This window comes from Lycorma delicatula, chromosome 10 (genome assembly GCF_047948215.1).
Source record: "Lycorma delicatula isolate Av1 chromosome 10, ASM4794821v1, whole genome shotgun sequence".
In the NCBI taxonomy this organism is placed as follows: Eukaryota; Metazoa; Arthropoda; class Insecta; order Hemiptera; family Fulgoridae; genus Lycorma; species Lycorma delicatula.
The window spans coordinates 54,543,243-54,563,097 of record NC_134464.1 but is presented as its reverse complement, the minus strand read 5'-3'; the positions used below and the strand labels follow the sequence as shown (position 1 = coordinate 54,563,097).

The following is a 19,855-nucleotide window of genomic DNA, read 5'->3' as shown; positions in this document are numbered from 1 at the left end:
ATAAGCGTGATACACGCATATCATTTCACTTTGGCAAACATATTTTTTTTAAATTTTCTTTCTATTAACAAAGAGTAGAAAAATGCAGTGTGCAGGAGTTTTGGCAGAAGTGGCAAGAAATATCACAGGAAAAGTCTGGAAGGAAAGAAAGAAACACAACAAGGAGGAGGTATATTAAACTGATAAAGGGATTATAAAATAAGTGTTTAAGACAAAAAGGATGTGGAATTATTGCATAAAGCAGGGACCCATATGTTCTGTGAATACTGTTAATTAAATAGGGAACCCATTTCAAAAAAATGTACACACAGGAATATCAAGATCTTTTCCCAAGAAGCTAGTACTGAACTGCTATAGAAAGATAAATAACTTTTAACCTCAGACAGTTATTACATAAGATTGAATAATGCTTGGTACTCAAACAAATTAATGGATTTAAAAGAATTCACAAACATTAAATATAATTATTTACTTTAATTAAATAAATGATAATTAAATGTTAAATATTGTACAAATCGTAATTAAATTTTGTTTTTTTAACTAGACAGATCACAACAAATTATTTTTAAATATTAGTTTATTATTAATTAATCACTTTTTTAATAACTAGAACAGCTCCATCTAACATGATTACAAATTCTCTTAAAAAAATAAAAATTTTTGCCAAAGACTAATAAAAAATTTATTAACTAAATTTTTTTATTGATTTAGAAATTAATTTAAAAGTAACATTTGTTATCAGTAACCAATTAGGTACACTGATACCTCCAGAAACTGAACTTGGCCATGATAATACGTATGAAAATGGGTAAAGCCAATTTTCTGGTAATGTTATTACAGTTGTCCTCCAATTACACCAGCATACAATGAAATACAAGATGTTCTGTAACATTAAACAAAAAAAAAAAATATATATATATATATATATATATATATATAGGTGTTCCAAAATTTACACAAGAAGTAATTTTGATAGAAAAACAGGTTTTTAATTAAAAATTGTAAATTTTTTATTGATTCAAAAAGTAAACAGTGTAGGGTTATGTATGGAACAGTACATCGGGTAAATGGCTTTGCTAGCACATACGTGCACTTTTGTCGAAATTTTCCATGATCGTTTTGCATAAATGTGGCTGAATCTCATTGATGCGGCGCTCAATTACCTCCTTCAAGGCATTGGTGATCGTGGGCTTGTTGGCATAAACTTTAGACTTCTAAAAACCCTAAAGAAAAAAGTCCAACGGTGTTAAGTCACATGATCTGGGTGGCCAATTCTGATCACCAAAACGGGAAATTACACGACCAGGAAGTAACTCATGCAATAATTGAATTGTTTCTCAGGCTGTGTGGCACGATCTTTTTGAGACCACATGTTGTCCACATCCATATTTTGCAATTTAGGCACAAAAAATTATCATGTTGCAATAGCAAGCACTATTAACTGTTATTGCCTGACCAGACACATTTTCGAAGAAGAATGGTCCAATGATGCCTCCAGCCCAAAACCCACACCAAATAGTGACACGTTGTGGATGCATTTGTTTCTCAACAATCACTCATGGATTTTCTGAACCCCAAATTTTGTTATTAATCTCTTCACATTTTATGAAGTCAAATCACAATTCCAACCATATTTTGTACGAAAATTGCCAACTGTAGCTGCCAAACCTTCATTATTTTTAAAATATTGCTCAACAATGAAAACCTGTTTCTTTCGTATAGCACTCCATTTTTAATAACCCTGAACTGTCAGCTGCCATGCTGTCTTTTTTTTTCATTGGCAACACTTTACTGCATAAATGGCACAAAATTCAAATCTTGCGTGAATTTTGGTTCACCGGTATATATCCAAGACAAAAGTATAACAATTTTCCACCAACAGTATAGAAAATTGTGTAACACTTTTGTCTTGGACATAATTAGTACAGAGGTGAATATGGGCAGATACAATAACAAAATAAGAATAGAGTTTGCTAAGTTCATATATATATATATATAAGAAAGAAATAAAATAATATCAATCCAGTACTATAAAATAAAAAGGCAACAGCAAAAGATTAAAATTATGGTAAGGTAATAATAATTAAATTTTTATGTATACATTTCACAGATAATACAATTTTTTAATAATTGTTAACTGTAACTCCTAACATAATAGTTTTAAAATGCAGATGTCTCAGGAATTTTCTTCTTTTTTTTGAACGACAATCTTTCTTTTTTTTTTAAATTACCACTTGCCAAAAAAGTGAATAAGATATAAAAGTATTTAAAAAAATGATCTTGTTGAACAATTTATTTAATCTTTTATTTAACACCAAATATATGAAGAAAATTAACAAATAAGCAACAGCATACAAAAATAGAAAAAATACTATGGGATTGTAGAGACCACTATAAAATATAAAAAAAAGGAAAACTCAGCAGATGTGCATTATTCCAAAATACACTAACTAGCAGCATTCCACTATAGCCAAGTGGTTGTGTTATCCTGAAGATCCTGGATTTGAATCACAATGTGTCTTTACTGTAACTTCATTTGTTAAAACAAACTCCATTGTAGTTACTCAGGTTAAATTTCAGACATACTTTAATATGAGAGACATGCCTTCTATAAATCCTTTGTCTTTTAAGATAAAAAATTACATGAAGAGAAGTTAGTGCTAGATTCAGAACAACCTTTGGTCATCCTGTATTAGTCCACATGCCAGAAAATGTAAACAGTGTGCAAGCTGCCATCGCCCACATCTGTCAAAGTCGGCCATGCTGTGGCACTCACATACTTTCTCAAAGTCTTTGCCATATTCTGCATGATGACCTAAAACTTCATCCATAAAAATTCTGGTTGTTCATGAGTTAAATCATCTGCCAAGTTTTTAGTATTAATGAAATCCCAACATCTGTTTGATTTGTTTGTTTGACACCTATCTGTTCTTTGAGGTTCTATCAGTTCTGACACACAAGTAAAATTGGTTTGTTTGTAATTTTAATATGGAACTAAAACCTGAGCAGAGAACAAGCAAATGGATAAAACCTGAAATGTGGTACAAGGGCTTATATAGAAGGTGTCATCAAAACAAAACACCTGCTTGCACTGTATTCAAAACATGCAAGATTTTCAACTGTACTGACGTGAACATTCATTTGACACATTGTGACAGTTTCCTTTTTCAAATAAAAAATTAAGTTAAATGGGGCGTTTAGATATGTTGGAGAAGTCTTAGCGCAAATCACATGATACTGACAGACAACATTACTTGACGCTGGAAGTGATCCAAGAGCAGCAGAGGCACTGGAAGCTCAATGAGTCTATTTATATAAAGCAGGACAATTTAAAATTAGTTCCTATATTTTTATAAGCCTCACCTCTGAATGTTTCCTATAAGATCACAATTTCATTACATAAATGTTGTGATAAAATTGAAACTATCATTTTGGTTTACGTTGGTCAGTAGTATAAGTATCAATAACAAGCGAGTGTTGATAGTAAGCGTAGTATAAAAAAAAGAAGATAACAATGAAAGAGATTGGATGCAGTATATGAGTTCTTTTTGTTCTATTAAACTATATTTAAAAAGTAAACTGCTGATTGTCATTGTGTACTTGTTTACTCTATATGTATTGAAGCACTCTTCAATACGTTATGGGCTTAAGACATATAACTGTGAACAGAGGTCGTGAAAATTGTGTGAATAGTTGTCATAGGTGTGACCACATGGATAACAATATGGAATCACAGCAGTCTATGAAGTTAAACAAAAATAACTGGAACATTTGGAAATTCCAGTGAAAGTACTATTGATAGCTAAAGATCTCTTTAACATTACCAATAGAGATAAGAATTACAGAAACCAAATGCTTTGAAAACCGCAAAATTGAAAAAGTATAAAATTTATGACGCACATGCACAGGAAGTGTTAGTAACATGCATGGAATCTGGGCCTTTGTTGCATGTTTTATTATGCAAGATTGCAAATAAAATGTGGACTAAACTGAAAACAATATATGAGCATCAATCAAGTGTGAGTATTCATTAGCTATTTTTTAATTTGAAGTCTGAAAACTGACTTTTTATCAAAAAAAAAAAAAAAATTAACTTCTGCTATTAAATAGAAGGAAGAAATATATGAAAAAAATGGTTATTACAAAAATAATCATGTCTTTGCTGGATAAGTATAAACATTCTGTCTGCTTGGGAATTGGTGGCTGAAAATTAACTCTAAGCAATTTAACACCTAGATTATTGATTGAAGAAGAGCATTTGAAATCTAGTAAACAGACTGTGGTATTAACTGTTAAATATGTAAATAAGTTCAGTCTCAAATGTTTTTTTTGTTGAAAGAAGAAAGAACATAAAAACAATCAGTGTAAGAATTAATCACGTTCTATGAAAAATTAAAATATTGTGTTATTTTTGTCATAAGAAGGATCATATATTATGGGTCATTGGTTTTGTCAAAAGAAATGGTTAGAGGAAAATAAAAAAATGCAAACAATTCAAATCAAATGAAATATTGGCCTTAACTGGAGATTCTGAGGTGCATTTGGATAGAGAATTGATAATGGGGCATCTGAGCGTATGTGTCATGATCTAAACGTTTTTGGTTAAGTATATACAGCATAATGAACAGAAATACACAAGAACACGTGATGGTTCAGTAATCACTGCAATTGGTATCGGTACTGTTTTTATTAAATCATGATGGACAAACGTCCATAAGCATAAGATGAAAAAAGGTGCTATATGTGCCTGATTTAAGGATGAATTTTTTCTCACACGCAAGGCTCTAGATAATGATTTTTATTTAAAGTTAGATGCCTATGAAGCAAAATTAATATATAAGGGAAAAATCAAATTCGTGCATTGGCTAGAAGGTCAAATAAACATTTTCAGATGATATTTTGCTTGCATAACCAGAATTTTGTAGACCAAGATGATTGTTGTATGGTAATGATGCTGTAATGAGCTCAAATAGAAAATCTTAAATCCGGTGGCATGAAAGTTTGGCATATCAAAATTTTTCATCATGTGAAAGGTTTTTTTGAATCGAAATGGTATTATGTATGAATATAAAAATGAAACCTAGTTCTGTGAAGTCTGTGTCCAGCAAAAACAACAATGTGAATCATTCAAAGGAAGTAATTCACAATTAGCTGAAACTGGAAACTTAATCCACGCTGATGTCTATGGTCCTATGCAAGTTGACTCAATGTGTGGTTCTTGTTACATATTTTTTAATGATCTATGCGAATTACAGACAAGTGTATTTTTTAAAACAAAAGCATCAAGTTTATGGTAAGCTTGAACTTTTTGAGACTATGTGAAAATCAAATGGATCAGAAAATTAAAATCTTAAGAACAGAAAATGGAAAGGAGTTTGTGTTAATCACAACGTGAGAAACTTCTGACCCAGCAAGGGTTAGAACAGCAGACTACTGTTCCTCATAACTCTGAACAGAATGGTCATGCTGAACAAGAAATGCATACTATCATTGAGACAGCTAGAACGATGATGGCAAAAAACATTTAAGCAAGTTGTTTTGGGCTGAAACAGCAAATAAAACTGTGCATCTGATTAATAGTACTGGGAAAAGTAAGTGAAATATAAATAAAACACCTTATGAATTATGGAATAATAAGCAAAGTTTTGATTTAGAAAAAAATAAAAGCATCGTTTGGTACAGAATTGTGGGTACATATACCAAAAGAGAAGAAAAAAAACTTATCTTAAAAGTAGAAAGGGAATCTTTGTAAATTATGATAAAAGTACAAAAGGACCAAGAGGAGTTTACTTTCAATATATGTATGAGTAATGTTGGAAAGTGATGTCATTTTTGTTCCATCTAAATCAAATAATTTCTTGTTTTCTGATTGTAATGTCAACATGAAGAAAGAAGAACCCAAATCTGAAGTTGAACACACTGAAAACATAATTAAATATGTGACTGCAGGTGAAAGCTTAGAAAAAAGTTCCGTGAACATGAAAACACATATTCCTACTGGTAGAAGACAGCTTTGTCCTAGGAATCAGCTGCAGCCTTCAGTTAAATATAATGCTTATGAGACTGTCTTTGTTAGTATGACCGACATTGAAGAACCAAACATCATATGAAGAAACTAAACAGTCAGTTTTTGCTAAGCAGTGGCAGGATGCTATGGAGGTTGAGTTCAAGTCATTAGCAAAACATGATACCATGGGATGTGATTGATAAGACAGAAATATGTGATATTATTGACAGCAAATGGGTTTATAGAATTAAACGTAAACGAGATAATCAAGGCAAAATAATTCAATTTAAATGTAGGATAGTTGCCAGAAGGTTCTTCCAGAAAGGGTCAATGTATTATGTTTATTCTACTCTTGCCAAATTGAATAGTTAGATTAATGTTAGCTGTTAGTGTAAATTTTGACTGGCCTGCTATTCAAATGGATGTCTGTAACACCTTTTTGCATGGCAAACTGAAAGAAAATGTACTATATGTTTACCTGAGAATTGCAATTTACTAAATGATTCCCCACATTAAATATAAAAGCTGTGTAATCAGCTGAGTAAGAGTTCACAGGTACCTATGTGTACTACTTGATGAAAAATTGCTGTTCAGCAACCATATCAAACAAGAAGCAGCAGATGCCATCCCTGTGATGCACAAGCTCGTAGGAGAGTTGCTCAGAAAGACTACGGGCTGTTGGACCGCCAATTGTACATGATGTACTGTGGAAAAAAGTATGACCAATTACACGACACCCATTATGGGTACATAGGTTGGAAAGAAATAGAGCACTTATTCTAAATTTATGAATGCCCAGCGCAGAACTCTCACTATATGCACTAGTGTTTTTAAAACAACCACCTACAAGGCAGCATGGCAGCGTGAATATCACTACGACTAAGAGAAGATTTTTGTATAATTTTATACAAGATTTAAGGGGATGGCATGCCTCAAGATCATTTTTAATGGTAACGGGAGCCCAAGTGCTCACCAACCACGTAAATTTGAAACAATATCTGTTCAGGTTCCGCCTGGCAACTGATGAGCTGTGGATCTGCGGGGAGGTCCAGTCAAATGTACATATGATGTATTGCTGCCCTGCTCTCACTCATAAGCAGCGAGTCATTGTGGCATGAGCCGCACTGTTGGATCATGTGAGAGTTCCTTGATGAAATTGCATTATTCAACTGGCAACAATATTTTGCTTCAGGGAGGACTCTAACCACATTGCTGGAGGAAGCTACCCTTAAGTAATGATTGGCCATTGATCTATAGCTCCAAGCAGCTATAAAGGAAGCGCAGGTACTTGCTGGCAAGGTGTGGCGACAGATTGCTGTCCTTATTTAATTATAATTAAATCGACGAGATAAATTTTTAATTTATGAAATTCATATATTTTAATAAGAGACGGGGTGCGCACCTACTCATTTATAAAACATATGACATGTAAACAGCTGGACACAAATGCAACTGGTGTAATAGACTGTGCTTATACCATTCACGCAATTCGTTAGCTGCAGGAGCTATTAGGAACTAGGTCACTTAAACTGTTTCAAGGTACAGTAGCGTTCAAGGTACAGACATTCGGTTTCAGGCTTTAGGGCGACCGAATGGGGTGGTGGCAGGAGAAATGCCAATATTTAGTATTGCTTTAGTATTCAGTATTCAGTATTATTTAGTATTCAGTATTACTTTATGTTTATGACTTAATTACCATGGGTTCAAACAAGCAAGAAATTAATGTTTTTAAAAATGAAATGAACAAGTTTAAAATGAAAGATTTGGGTCACATTTCATATTATTTAAGTATTACTGTAGAACAAAGTTTAAAAGATGGCGTGATAACTTTGAATCAAAGTAATTAATTATCTAGAAAATGTACTATACTTCAATATGTTTCATTGTAAAACTCTCTCCACTCCAATGGATAATAATTTTGATTATAATTGATTGCTTAGAGAAAAATCAGAAAATACTGAGATAGAAAATAAGTGCTGAAAATTAATAGGTTGCATTGTGTAAGCAATGTTGCAGCAGACCATGTTTTTGTGCAAGTATTAGTATTCTAAGCACATCCAAAGTTGTGCTGGTAATGTTTATTAGTATGTCTGAAAAGAGTGTTATGTTACATTAGGAACTCTTGATTTGAAATTAATTCAAAGTAAGAATTCCATTTGCTGATATTATCAAACGTTTTGTAGATGCTAACTGAGGTGGTGACACCACTGTCAGAAAAGTCTACCAGTAGACATTGTTTTAAAATTTTTAATTGAAATGTGTCTTGGTGTTCAAAGACAGTCTTGTGTTGCTCTGTCTTCCACTGAAGCAGAATACGTAGCCCTCAGTCAGCGTCAGTGAAGCTTGTTGGTTTCAAAATATATTAACTGAATTAGATGCAACAGAAAATTCAAGTGATTTAGATGTAATTTTATTTGAGGACAATTTGTCTGCTGTACGAATTAGTAAATCTTGCAGCCTAAAGAGTTAAAGGACATTGGCATTAAATATAATTTTATTCAAGAGAAAATTAAGCAAGGTATAAAAAGTATATTATTTAGTGTCGGATGTTCAAGCAGCTGACATACTCACCAAGCCTCTCAGTAAACTGTCATTTGAAAGATTAAGAAAGTTAATATTAAATGAAAAGTAAAAAATGATGTTTCTTTTTATTTTTGTTGATATTTTTGATGTTCACTGGTTTTGTTCTTGGCATGTTATGTATTGTATGTATAATTTTTGTATTTGTGAACATTTTGATTGAGAGAGGGTGTTGTGATACAATCAAAATGTCAGTTACTAAACTATCGTTTTGGTTTACATCGATCAATAGTAAAAATGTCAATAGCGGGCTAGTGTTGATAGTAAGCATAGTATAAAAAAATTCCTTTCGGCATGTGCCAGAAGGCAGAGGTAGATTTCACCGGGACAAAATAGGGATAGCCGAACTCGGATTGAATGATCCGAGCTATGATTAAGGGAGCTATGATTTTTTTTACCATGAAACCCCATTTTTTCCACCCCTTGGCCCTTATCCAAAAAATAGCAGGAACTTTAAATAAATTTGTTATTTTACTTAATAAGAAAGTTATTGCAATATTTTGTTTTATCGAAAAAGCACCCTCATTTCCACCCGCCATAGTCTGATTTTGCCCATTAACAATCTTGACCAAGGTTTACGGTCGTTATATTTTATGTATCAGTTTGAAAGTGCAAAATATTTGATTGGCGCAAAATAACGGCAGTTATCGTGTCCACAAGAAAGTGAAATATATATATATATAAACTTTTGGACTGATGGTAGTTTTGGGGTCTGGGGGATGTGAAACGTGATGATATTCTAAATTTTCCTGAAGTTGAATCATGGTACCCATTACAACAGGTAGCTTTCTTATGAAAGCTACCTAAAAAGTAGAAAAGCAACAATGAGAGAGAGAGTAGATTCTCTTTATGAGAGTACCTTTTTGTTCTATTAAATTATATTTAAAGAATAGACTGCGGGTCGTCATTGTGTATTTATTTAAAGCACTCAGTAACAATAAATTAACATACACAGTAGATGCATTAAGAAATTAAATTAAATAATAGTCCTAAAACCAGTACTTACAATAATTCCATGAACAGCATAAGTTATTCCATACCTTACTTTAACTGAATATTTCAGCTGTTCATTAACTGAAATAGAAAATGAAGAACAGATTATGGTAAACAATTGTACTAAAAAACTTTAATATTTCTTTATGACTCTAAATCTATGGTTTTAAATTATACAATCAAGGGTTTTTGAATCCTTCTGCTTGATGACATCTGATCTTAAGAACAAATTAGTTACTTCATTTGATAATTGTTGGTAATTGAAAAAAATTAATACAAATATTGGACAGCACAAAAATGTACTTCTCAACTCTTTTGCCATTTAACAATTTTGAGTTAATAAATGAACATTTCCAAAAAATCTTTCCTTAAAAATTCCCTCCACAAGAATGGAATTTTTCAATAACTACATTACAACTTATCTGAATTTTAATGTTAGTAATTTATAAATTATTACCTGTTTGGTTAACACTGTACCACTGATATTGATTAAAAATTAATTTGAATTTTTATTTCATATTGTAGAATACAGCATATTATGAATTTTTTACACTTTCATTGCCACAATCACAAAGAGAACATTTATCCAGGGGTCACTTACTTTTTTTTATGTTCTATACCTTCTAAATACTTCTATAGCCTAGCAAGTATCTACCTAAACTTAAAATACAATAATTTCTCAATAAAACATGCAAAAATGCAATATCTGTACAAAGCTTGTTCTTTTCTACATTAGCTTTATAAGAACTTATTCAAACAACAATAAATATAGCACTTACATTTTCAAAGAAAACACACTCAACACAATTTTCATGGATTTTTTGTGCAAGTTATTTCTGTCCTCTAGAACTTCAACAAACATTTCTGTAGAACATGTGATTTACACATGTTAAAATTTAGACTCTTCTCCTTATTAAGTTTGAGGTAATTTCATCCAATACTTTCAATGGTGGGCTTTAAAAAAAAATTACTACCTCCATATCCTTTTGCAGTATCAAAACATTTTTTTCACGTTAAAAAAGAAACAGAAATTAAAAAATTTCAGTTATACATTTTGACTGGGTAAAATGAAAGAATTAAAAACCAAATTTTCTTCAACTTCTTTCAATGGTCTGTTTTACCTTAACAGCATGACTTCTTCAGAAAGAACTGGGAAACACAAACAAATTTCAACATAGGAGAGGCATACTACCATATTTACTTCTGTAATTCATGCAGCTGGATTATTTAAACAATATTTTTTTAAATATTCAAAAATAAAGTATTCAGTCAAATAAATATAATTTTCTCATTGATTATCACATTTTAATTTAATTATAAAGCTATGTAAAATTGTTTCCTCACATAAATCACACACCTATTTTTAAATATAAAATATTGGTCAAAAAAGTGTATGAATTATGGAAGTAAATACAGTATACTATAATCTACTAAACAATGAATGTTTTAATTGTCATCATCCAAAATTCAAATTACATGAAGGCTATCCAGAAAATAACTCACATTTTACTGTTGTTCACAAAAAAGTTGAAGTAGCAGTGCTATCTTGGTGGTCGTTACTGACCTGACTCGATATGTATCAAACTGCACTACATGAAGAATTGTGATGCATCTTGTTGATATTTTATAATATGTTTACTGCTATAGTAAATGCAATATTTACTGCTACAGTAAATTCCATCAGTTGTAAAATCAGACTGGTTATTAGATTTCTTCTGGCAAAATCCACAAACCCATTCAAATCTTCCATTTATCAGGAACTGTATGATGTTTATTGGAAAGATGTAATGAGTAAAGATGCAATGAGGCAGTGGTGCATCATGTTTAAAAATTTCAATGATGAAAAAACAATGTGGCCAGCCTACTGTTATGTCTGAGAAACTGATAGCAAAAGTTAATAAAAATATTTATGTTAATCAGCGCTTTACTATTACAGAGCGTTCTTTTAAGTTTTAAAAAATTTCACACAGGCCTGTGCAAGAAGTTGAGATGAAAAAATTGGATTACCATAAGTTTTCCCTCAATAGGTTTCAAAACTTCTTTCAGAATAACAGTTTTCTAACGCACAAATGAGGTAATATTTGTTGAATTAATGGAACGTAGGGCTACAATAAATGCAGATGTGTATTGTGAAACCCTAAAAAAAAAAAGCTACAAAGAGTAATCCAAAACAAGCAATGCGTCATTTTGACTTGCTGAAATTTTCTAAATTCATGATAATCCAAGTCTGTATATTCCACATGTAAGAATAAGAACATCTTTCACACAAAGCACATGGCTCATACTTTTGGGAAAGTTTGGATGGGAAATTTTCTATCACCCTGCATACATCCCAGATCTGGCACTGAGCAATTACCATCTGTTCCCTTACATGAAAAACTGGCTGGCAACAAGCACTTTGATGAAGTAATTTCTTGAAATTATCAATGAATGGCTGAAAAACTTGGAGACAGAATTTTTTGACAAAAGGATACAAAACCTCATCTACAGATAAAACAAGTACTTCAATTTATTTGACATCTGTGTAAAAAAAAAGTAGTTCAAAGATGTTTGAAAAAGTAGTTTCAAATTCTATGTCATAAATATTTTTTCCAACGGCTTTTATTTTTATTCCACATGTAAGTTACTTACTGGACAGCCCTCGTATTCTGTAAAATACACCATTGTGTCAAGTTTTGAGACTGAAACTTACTTACCTTTTCAATTTATCAACTAACTTATCTTTTCAACTTAATTTATGTTAAATAATTTAATAATTTTTTTTTTATGATAAATTCATCATATAAGCTCGAAGCTTGTGCAAGAGAATATGAAACAGAAATTTTGCAGCATATGAAAATACCATATCAGACCGAGATTCTAACTCGAATTCTCTAGATGAAAGAATTGAGGCACACTACCACTCTACCAAGAAAATCGGCAATTCTATTTGGTAAATTAAATAAAAAAATCCCTTACTTGTTTAGAATATGATGAAAATGTTGTCTAAGAAGGTTTTGTGTTAAAACATTCTGTACCATCATTACTTAGGTCATTAGCTGAATACTATTTAATGATAATACAGGGTTGAATGGGAAGTTAATTTACACTAGTTATGAAAATATTATGATAGATGCAGCTTACCTTCTATGGATCTAAAACATCTATGTGGGTTCCATCGTGTTCCTAGCACGGCTGAATGCAACTCCATGTCTGGTTGTTCCCGCATCAGCATATCAGGGGGGTGATCATTTCAAATGCTGATAGTACAGCATCTGGAAGCTGCTCATTGTTGACATATCTGCATTTTCAGATCTTTTCTTTTACAAAATTCAAGTGCACTGTCAGGTGTGCTGAGGTCAGGGCTTCTTGCTGGCCAAGGCAATGGAGCCAGTAACTCTTCTGATCCACATCCAATCCAGCAATTTGAAAAAATGTCATTAAGATGTCTGCAGACATTCAAAGCAAACTGTGCTGGAGCACAGTCTTGCTGAAACTTAATGATATCAGCAATCCCTTTTGCCGTAAACTCTGGAAACAATCGCTCATCAATATTCTCAGATGTGTTGATAACTGCACCATCAAAAAATAAGCACCAAGGAGATGTGCAGCTGTCATCCCAGCCCAAATCATAACATGAGACAGGTTGTGTTCGATGTCCTCAAAAAAAGTGAGGATTGTCTTTCATCCAGAAAAAAGTTTTGGTTACAAGAGCTTCAATAAATCACACACTTGTCTGAGAACAAGACGTTCTTTTTATTTTTGCTCTTGAAAATCATTAAAGCAACAACTGACATGCATAAACACATTGATCAAGGTCACTGACACTCAGCTCATTAACTGTGGCTGAACAAAAACGATTAAGTCCTTCCACATACAGTCTTGCATGGTTAATGATATTGGGATGCCTAAATCTGCAGAATGTTTGCACATTGATTTCATCAGTGATCATTGAAACAAATGCCTACAAAACAGCACACATCTATGCTGGAGTCCTATTGTGTGGTGCATCAAAAACACTTCCTGTTACAAAAGCCTTCTTTCCCACGTCAGAAACGTTTGCCATGACAGTGACAATTTCCCAAAACGCACAAAGAAATCATACATAATGCTCTCCAATGTTTTACCAGTGTGTGGACATTCATGGACCCACAAACAAGCTAGCAAGCACTCTTTGACAGTGAACGCACTTGTATCCACCTCCATTCCACACTTAGTTACAACTAAGGTCATCCCACCATGAATGAACACAATGGACAATCCCCACCACATCTTATCCTCTCCATCTTTTTCAAGAGCAGTGAGTGATATCAGTGGTGAGAATTGGCAGCAGTAGAGCTGGATTTATTACAGTGTAAAGGGGGTTCCCACCCACAAAATACTTTCAACAATCCAGTATCAGCACAGTTGTAATCATATAAATACCAAAATACTGTGGTCTAAATTTTACAAATCATAATACAATTTGACGAAGTGAATATACTTACTGTTAGCTTTAAGCTCATCCTGCATTTTGTTAAGTTTTCTTTGCAGTTTAACATACTTAGCAAAATCATCTGTAACTGAGAGTTTTTCCATCTCATTTTTAGTTTGACATAATTCTGATCTCAAGTCTTGAAAACTGGATTTACCAAATTGTGTAAACAATGAAATAACCTGAAAGCACAATATCAAAAATTAATTATTAACAATCTTCTGATTAAGATATTATGTTGAATTACTTACTGTTTTCAAGGAACTGAAAGAACATAAAAAAAGTATAAATTACAATCAAAGATTACTAGAAAAGTAACAAATTCATTTAAAACTTTCTCAACATATGTACACAGAATATATATAAAATAACTGAATTAGGATTATTATCATCACAAATATTTCTACATCTACATCAGACTGTGAAAGCAATATCATACATGTTTGACAATCAGAATGTCAGTGAAGTTAAATTACCTATCCAACCTCATTCCATACAACTGACAGGTCAATAAATAAAGCATCTCTATCCAATTTCTGTCTTAATTTTTCTCTCTTCCTCAATATTAATCAATTCTTTTTTTAATAGATTCTATGATAATAATCTGTTTTAATCTATGTCTGCCCAATAGCCATAAACTTAGAAGTTATCTCCACCTTCTAGATAATGACTACAAGCCTTTCTCTTTCCTGTTATCTGTTAGAAGCAATCTACTTTAGTGTTATATTAGACATGCTAAATTATTAGGCATGCTAAATTGAATCATATGTCTTATAGGTATATAGCATAATTATCACTTTAATCTCCGTTCAATTGGAAAAACCATATTTATCACTAACTTTAACACTGCAACCATTTTCCAATTTCCATCATCTCGCACATCTGCGTTTCGTAATAAAACACATGTAGTATGGCTCACATCACAACTTTTTAAACTTTAGTGACAAAGAGAAATAAGAACTTTTACTCACATACAACATAGCAGTAATCAATAAAAACTTGAAGTAGAGCAATACACTTAAATGTAAAGCCTTATGACGAGTGACTATAAGTCAGTGCAATTTTTCTTAGATATTTATATTTATTTTAGATTATTAATCATAAAAAATAAACAAAAGATGTACCTCTATGGCTTGAAATGTACATAGGTTTGAAATCTGTGTGTAGATTGCTACTGATATAATCTGAATCCTTAACCTCAACTGTCAAGGAGTATTATTAATGTTTACATAAAATAATCACACATTTTTTATCTATGTTTTTCATATATTTTTTATAATTTTTATTTTTGTGAGATCCTACTTAATTTCAGGAGCTTTTTAATAGAATTGATAGTTTGTGATATTATTAAGTAAACATATGTATTTAGTTAGTTGTGAAGATGTTTTAATTCTGTTTTTTGTTCCTTTTTTGAGTGTCACAATAAACAAATAGTTCTTTTATAACCAATCTCCATTTATTTCAGTGAGTTTACCTGACATGGTAGCAAAACAAGCAAGTTTTTGGTTATTAAAACATTAGAAAGAAGAGAGACATGTCATTTTTCTTTTATACTAACAGAGTTTATGTTTTCAAAGCTACAGAATGTTTCTTTCTTTCTACTTAAAGTTGCCAGTTTTATTTCATGGACTATTTATTTCTGGACGAATTATTTTTTTATATGTAGGTATATGTTAGCAGTTTTACCATAAATAATATTAATGGTGATATACTTACAACAAAACTTTTAGGAATTTTTTGAAAACAAATTTTTTTTTTTAAATTCAAATTTTGGCTTGAAATGTGACCCTAATGGAGCTGGTGATAAGAATCTCAAATTTGCAAAACTTACTGTTTTTGTAGATGTTTATGGCAAATAAAAAGGTTTCTTGTGTTTTCTGCTAATAAAAAAGTTATAACCTCTCAAAATCATGAAAAATCTGTTAAAACCGATACCATTTGACTCACTAAATAAGTGCTCCAAGAGGGTTTCTCATCTTTTTGACACTTTAATATTTTTATACTTAGTACAGTTGAAACATACTTGTTTGAGCCACTCAACTGCAATGTTCCTGTTATAACAGGCGCTTGAAGTCATTCCCAGTCATCAGGAAAATTCATGTTGCAACATGCTCATTTATGCTTGCTGCATCATTTAGCTTTGCAGTGACAGACTTATCAGTCTGACATTAGTCAGTGATCTGTTCACATCTTTTCCAAGTGTCTCAAATTTCATTCTGTGTTTGGAAGTGTTTATTTATTAAATAAATAAGTTTTACTTAACATTATTATATTTGCAATTTTAAAATCAGTTAAATGTTTACATTATTTTCAAGTAATTTCACATAAAACAATGAAAGAACAATGTTTCATAGTAATTTATGTGAATGAAGGTGTCATAAAACAGTGTATGGTACAGTGCTAAAAGAACTCACTAAAATTTGTGAATTTGGTGATGAAAACAAACAACTTATTTTTATACGTGTTAATCCAGATGTCACTAGTGTTTGTAAATATCTTGAAAAAAATGTTTGTCAAAATTCAATCACCTGTATGAACAGTTCTCTTGTAACCCTTTGAGAACTCATAAAAAACAGTTAAGAAAAACTTAAGACAAATAACATTAGAGCAAGCTCTTAAAGAACACATTTTTCCAAATTTATATTTAGTTCCTGGAAAGTTTCTTTGTGTTAACTGTTTCAAAAATATTTTTTCTCAGTAGAAAAATTAACTATATGAATGTGAAGACAGACTAAGAGCAATACATTGCCCCACATCACAACATTGAACAAGTGGATGCAACTTGTAGCATTTTGAGTGTATCACCTCCATCAAAATTTAAAAACTTAAGCACGGATCAGTCATCAGCTTAAAATTTAAAATAAATAAGGTATCCAAGGACTCCAAGGTCTATGAAGACCATCCTGTGTCGAGTATTGTACGACTTTCATTCAAGGAAAAAGACTATTGCTTGTGTGTATGGCGATCAGTGATGGATAGGAGATGTGATAGCTATTAGCCTCGAAAATGATATTAGACAGCTGATATTTTTCCATCAAGCTGAACCACATACATTATTTCAAAAACCTCAACAAGACAAAGTTTGGGTACCAATCTGCAAAGTCCTGAGAAAGTTGACATCACTTGAACTAACTATAGTGATGGGTCGTTCTCACACAATTTCAAGAGAATTTCAGAAGAGATGATCACACTATTGGTTAAACACACTAATAAACTTTCATTGCTACAAAAACAGGCTACTTCACTGAAGAATAATTACAATTTTGCTACAATTTATTTTTTCTTTGATCGTGTTTACAAAAATAAATCAATATAAAAATAAAAATTAATTCTTGAAAAAAGATGTAAGCTACTCATTTAAATCTCAGTTTTGATAAGTTTTACAAGTATTTTTGAATCAAAATTGTATTAGGTTACTGGTATTGATTAAGTTATCATTAAATTACTATCTATCATTAATAATTTAAAAAACACTATTTTAAAAATATTGAAAATGTCAACTTCAACACACATCGAAGCTAAATATAAAAAATGTAATGAGCAAAGAAGACAAGAAACCTTCTTTGAGAACTTATTTAGCGAGTCAAAATGGTATTGCTGTTAACAGGTTTTTCATGATTTTTGAGTTTATAACTTTTTTATTAATACAATAAAAAAGAAACTTTTTTATTTGCCATAAGTATCTATAAAAACACTGTAAATTGTGCAAATTTGATACTTTTATCACCAGCCCATCACAGTTTGGATTTTTTTAAAAATTATTCAAAAATTCATAAAAATTTAGGGATAAGTATATCACCATTAATATTATTTATGATAAACTACTAACATATACCTACATATAAAAAAATAATCCAAACTGTGTATGCCACCCAACTGTTTAAATAAAAAATTTAAAAAAAATAGTTTTAAGGTCCTGAAACATGTAGTTAACAAGTAGGTAAGTAAGTCAAATTTTTTTAGTTGGTCAAGCAACCAGCATATGTTTTTTTAGAACACTTCAAATGGACTGACCCATCATAGTAAAGAAATTGGTGATTTTTCATGATGACAGTCTTATCATTTGTCCTTCTTCAAAGATCACAGAGTTAAATTCTTCAATTTGAATTAAAATCACATTTAGTGGAAAATTATCTAGGGTTAAAGATTACTGCAAAGGAAAAATCTATAGAGATGGACCAGTCTGTAAATGCAAAGATAATTGAACAAAAATATGGATTTATCGACTGTAAACCTTTATCTTTACCAATTGAACCTGCTTGGAAACCTAGAAACTATACTCTAATCTCTGATTGTGAACATTACAGGGAAATGGTTGGAAGGTTAAATTATTTCGCTTCGGGTGCAAAGTTTTGCCTTGAACATTTCATCTACAGCATAGTCTATCAACAAAGACCCATTTTAATTGGTAAAAAGAATTTTCAGATATTTGAAATCTAATCCTGAAGATGGCATTAGATACAATAAAATAACCCATAGATAGATTGAAGCATACACTGATACCAATTATGCAGGAGACAGAGTCACTAGAAGAACTACTTAAATACTCCAGTGGGCCAAATGTGTGTATAAGTAAATTGCAGAAATGTGTATCAGTTTCTTCTATGGAAACTGAGTATGTTGCTGCAACAGAGGCAACCCAACAGTTGGCTTGGCTTGACATTTTGTTGAAGGAAGTTGGTGCACTTTATGTCAATTCAAAGCCAAATCTCTTAGTGAGAGTGCCATTAAAGTTACAAAGAACTCGATGTTCCACAATAAATCAAAAATATTAGATACCATATGTGAGGAAGGTAGAATTGTTATTGGCCAGATTCCATCTGAAAAACAGGTAGCAGATATATTTACAAAATCCTTCTGGTGCACGAATGAGTGCTCTCATCGGTACAAAAATTCAATGTGAACTATAAACTCCTGGCAACCTGAATTATAAACATTGGGAGGGAAGCATCAACTTGTATTAATATTTATTAAATATTCATATGTTGTTTTTTTTCACATACTTTTTATAATTTTTGTTTTTGTGAAATCCCATTTAGTTTCAGAGGCATTTTATAAGATCAAGAGTCTCCTATATAAAGTAAGCATACGTATTTAGTTAGTTGGGAAGATGTTTTTTTTTCTGTTTTTCTTTTGTTGAGTGTCAAATAAATAGCTTTTTGCAACCGATCTTCATTTATTTTAGTCTTACCTGACATCAACAAATGCATGTATAGAGTCAAATTTAATATTTAGAGAATGTGTACTCTAAAGAATAATTCTTATTCAGTTTTAAATAGTTTGTAACACATTGTGAATAAACGCGAAAACAAAATAAGCAAGACCAATCTTCGAAAATACTAAAATTTTCACTAAAACAAAATTACTCTACACATTTTTATTACCAATTAGTATTAAACAAATGGATATAAACAGTTTATTAATTACTAATTGGTACTAAACAAATGCATTATAACAGTTTATTAGAATATAAATAAATAAAAACTTTAAAATTCTTGTACACCACGACTTTAAGACCTATAAGCGAATTATTATCGATTGTGCATCCTGGGCTTTTTGTTGGACATTTTTAATTATATAGAATTCTTATTCAACAAATTAAAAATACTTACTGGCTTTAAAAAAGCACTCATATATTCACTTAAAAAGCATAAAATTGTGCAATATGCTAAAAGACCGTACGGATTTTCCATGACTGCATTATTTAATTACTTGAAACTAACAATAATCAGCACCTTCAAATTTCGCTACACAAACAGAAAAACACAATTTAACCTAAAACTTAACGCTCACAATTACAAAGCGAATACAGCTGGAATAAT

At 31.4% G+C, this 19,855-nt stretch overlaps 1 protein-coding gene across 1 annotated transcript; it reads right to left on the bottom strand.

The window, feature by feature from the left end:
- Positions 1-459: 459 nt before the first annotated feature.
- On the bottom strand, positions 460-19,852 carry LOC142331506 (guided entry of tail-anchored proteins factor 1). Its single transcript, XM_075377458.1, has 4 exons — positions 19,646-19,852; positions 14,047-14,215; positions 9,594-9,661; positions 460-883 (listed from the first exon to the last, which is right to left on the bottom strand). Exons 1-4 carry the CDS (start codon positions 19,724-19,726, stop codon positions 686-688), a joined length of 516 nt encoding a protein of 171 aa, XP_075233573.1. The 5' UTR covers positions 19,727-19,852; the 3' UTR covers positions 460-685.
- Between the last annotated feature and the right edge of the window lie 3 nt (positions 19,853-19,855).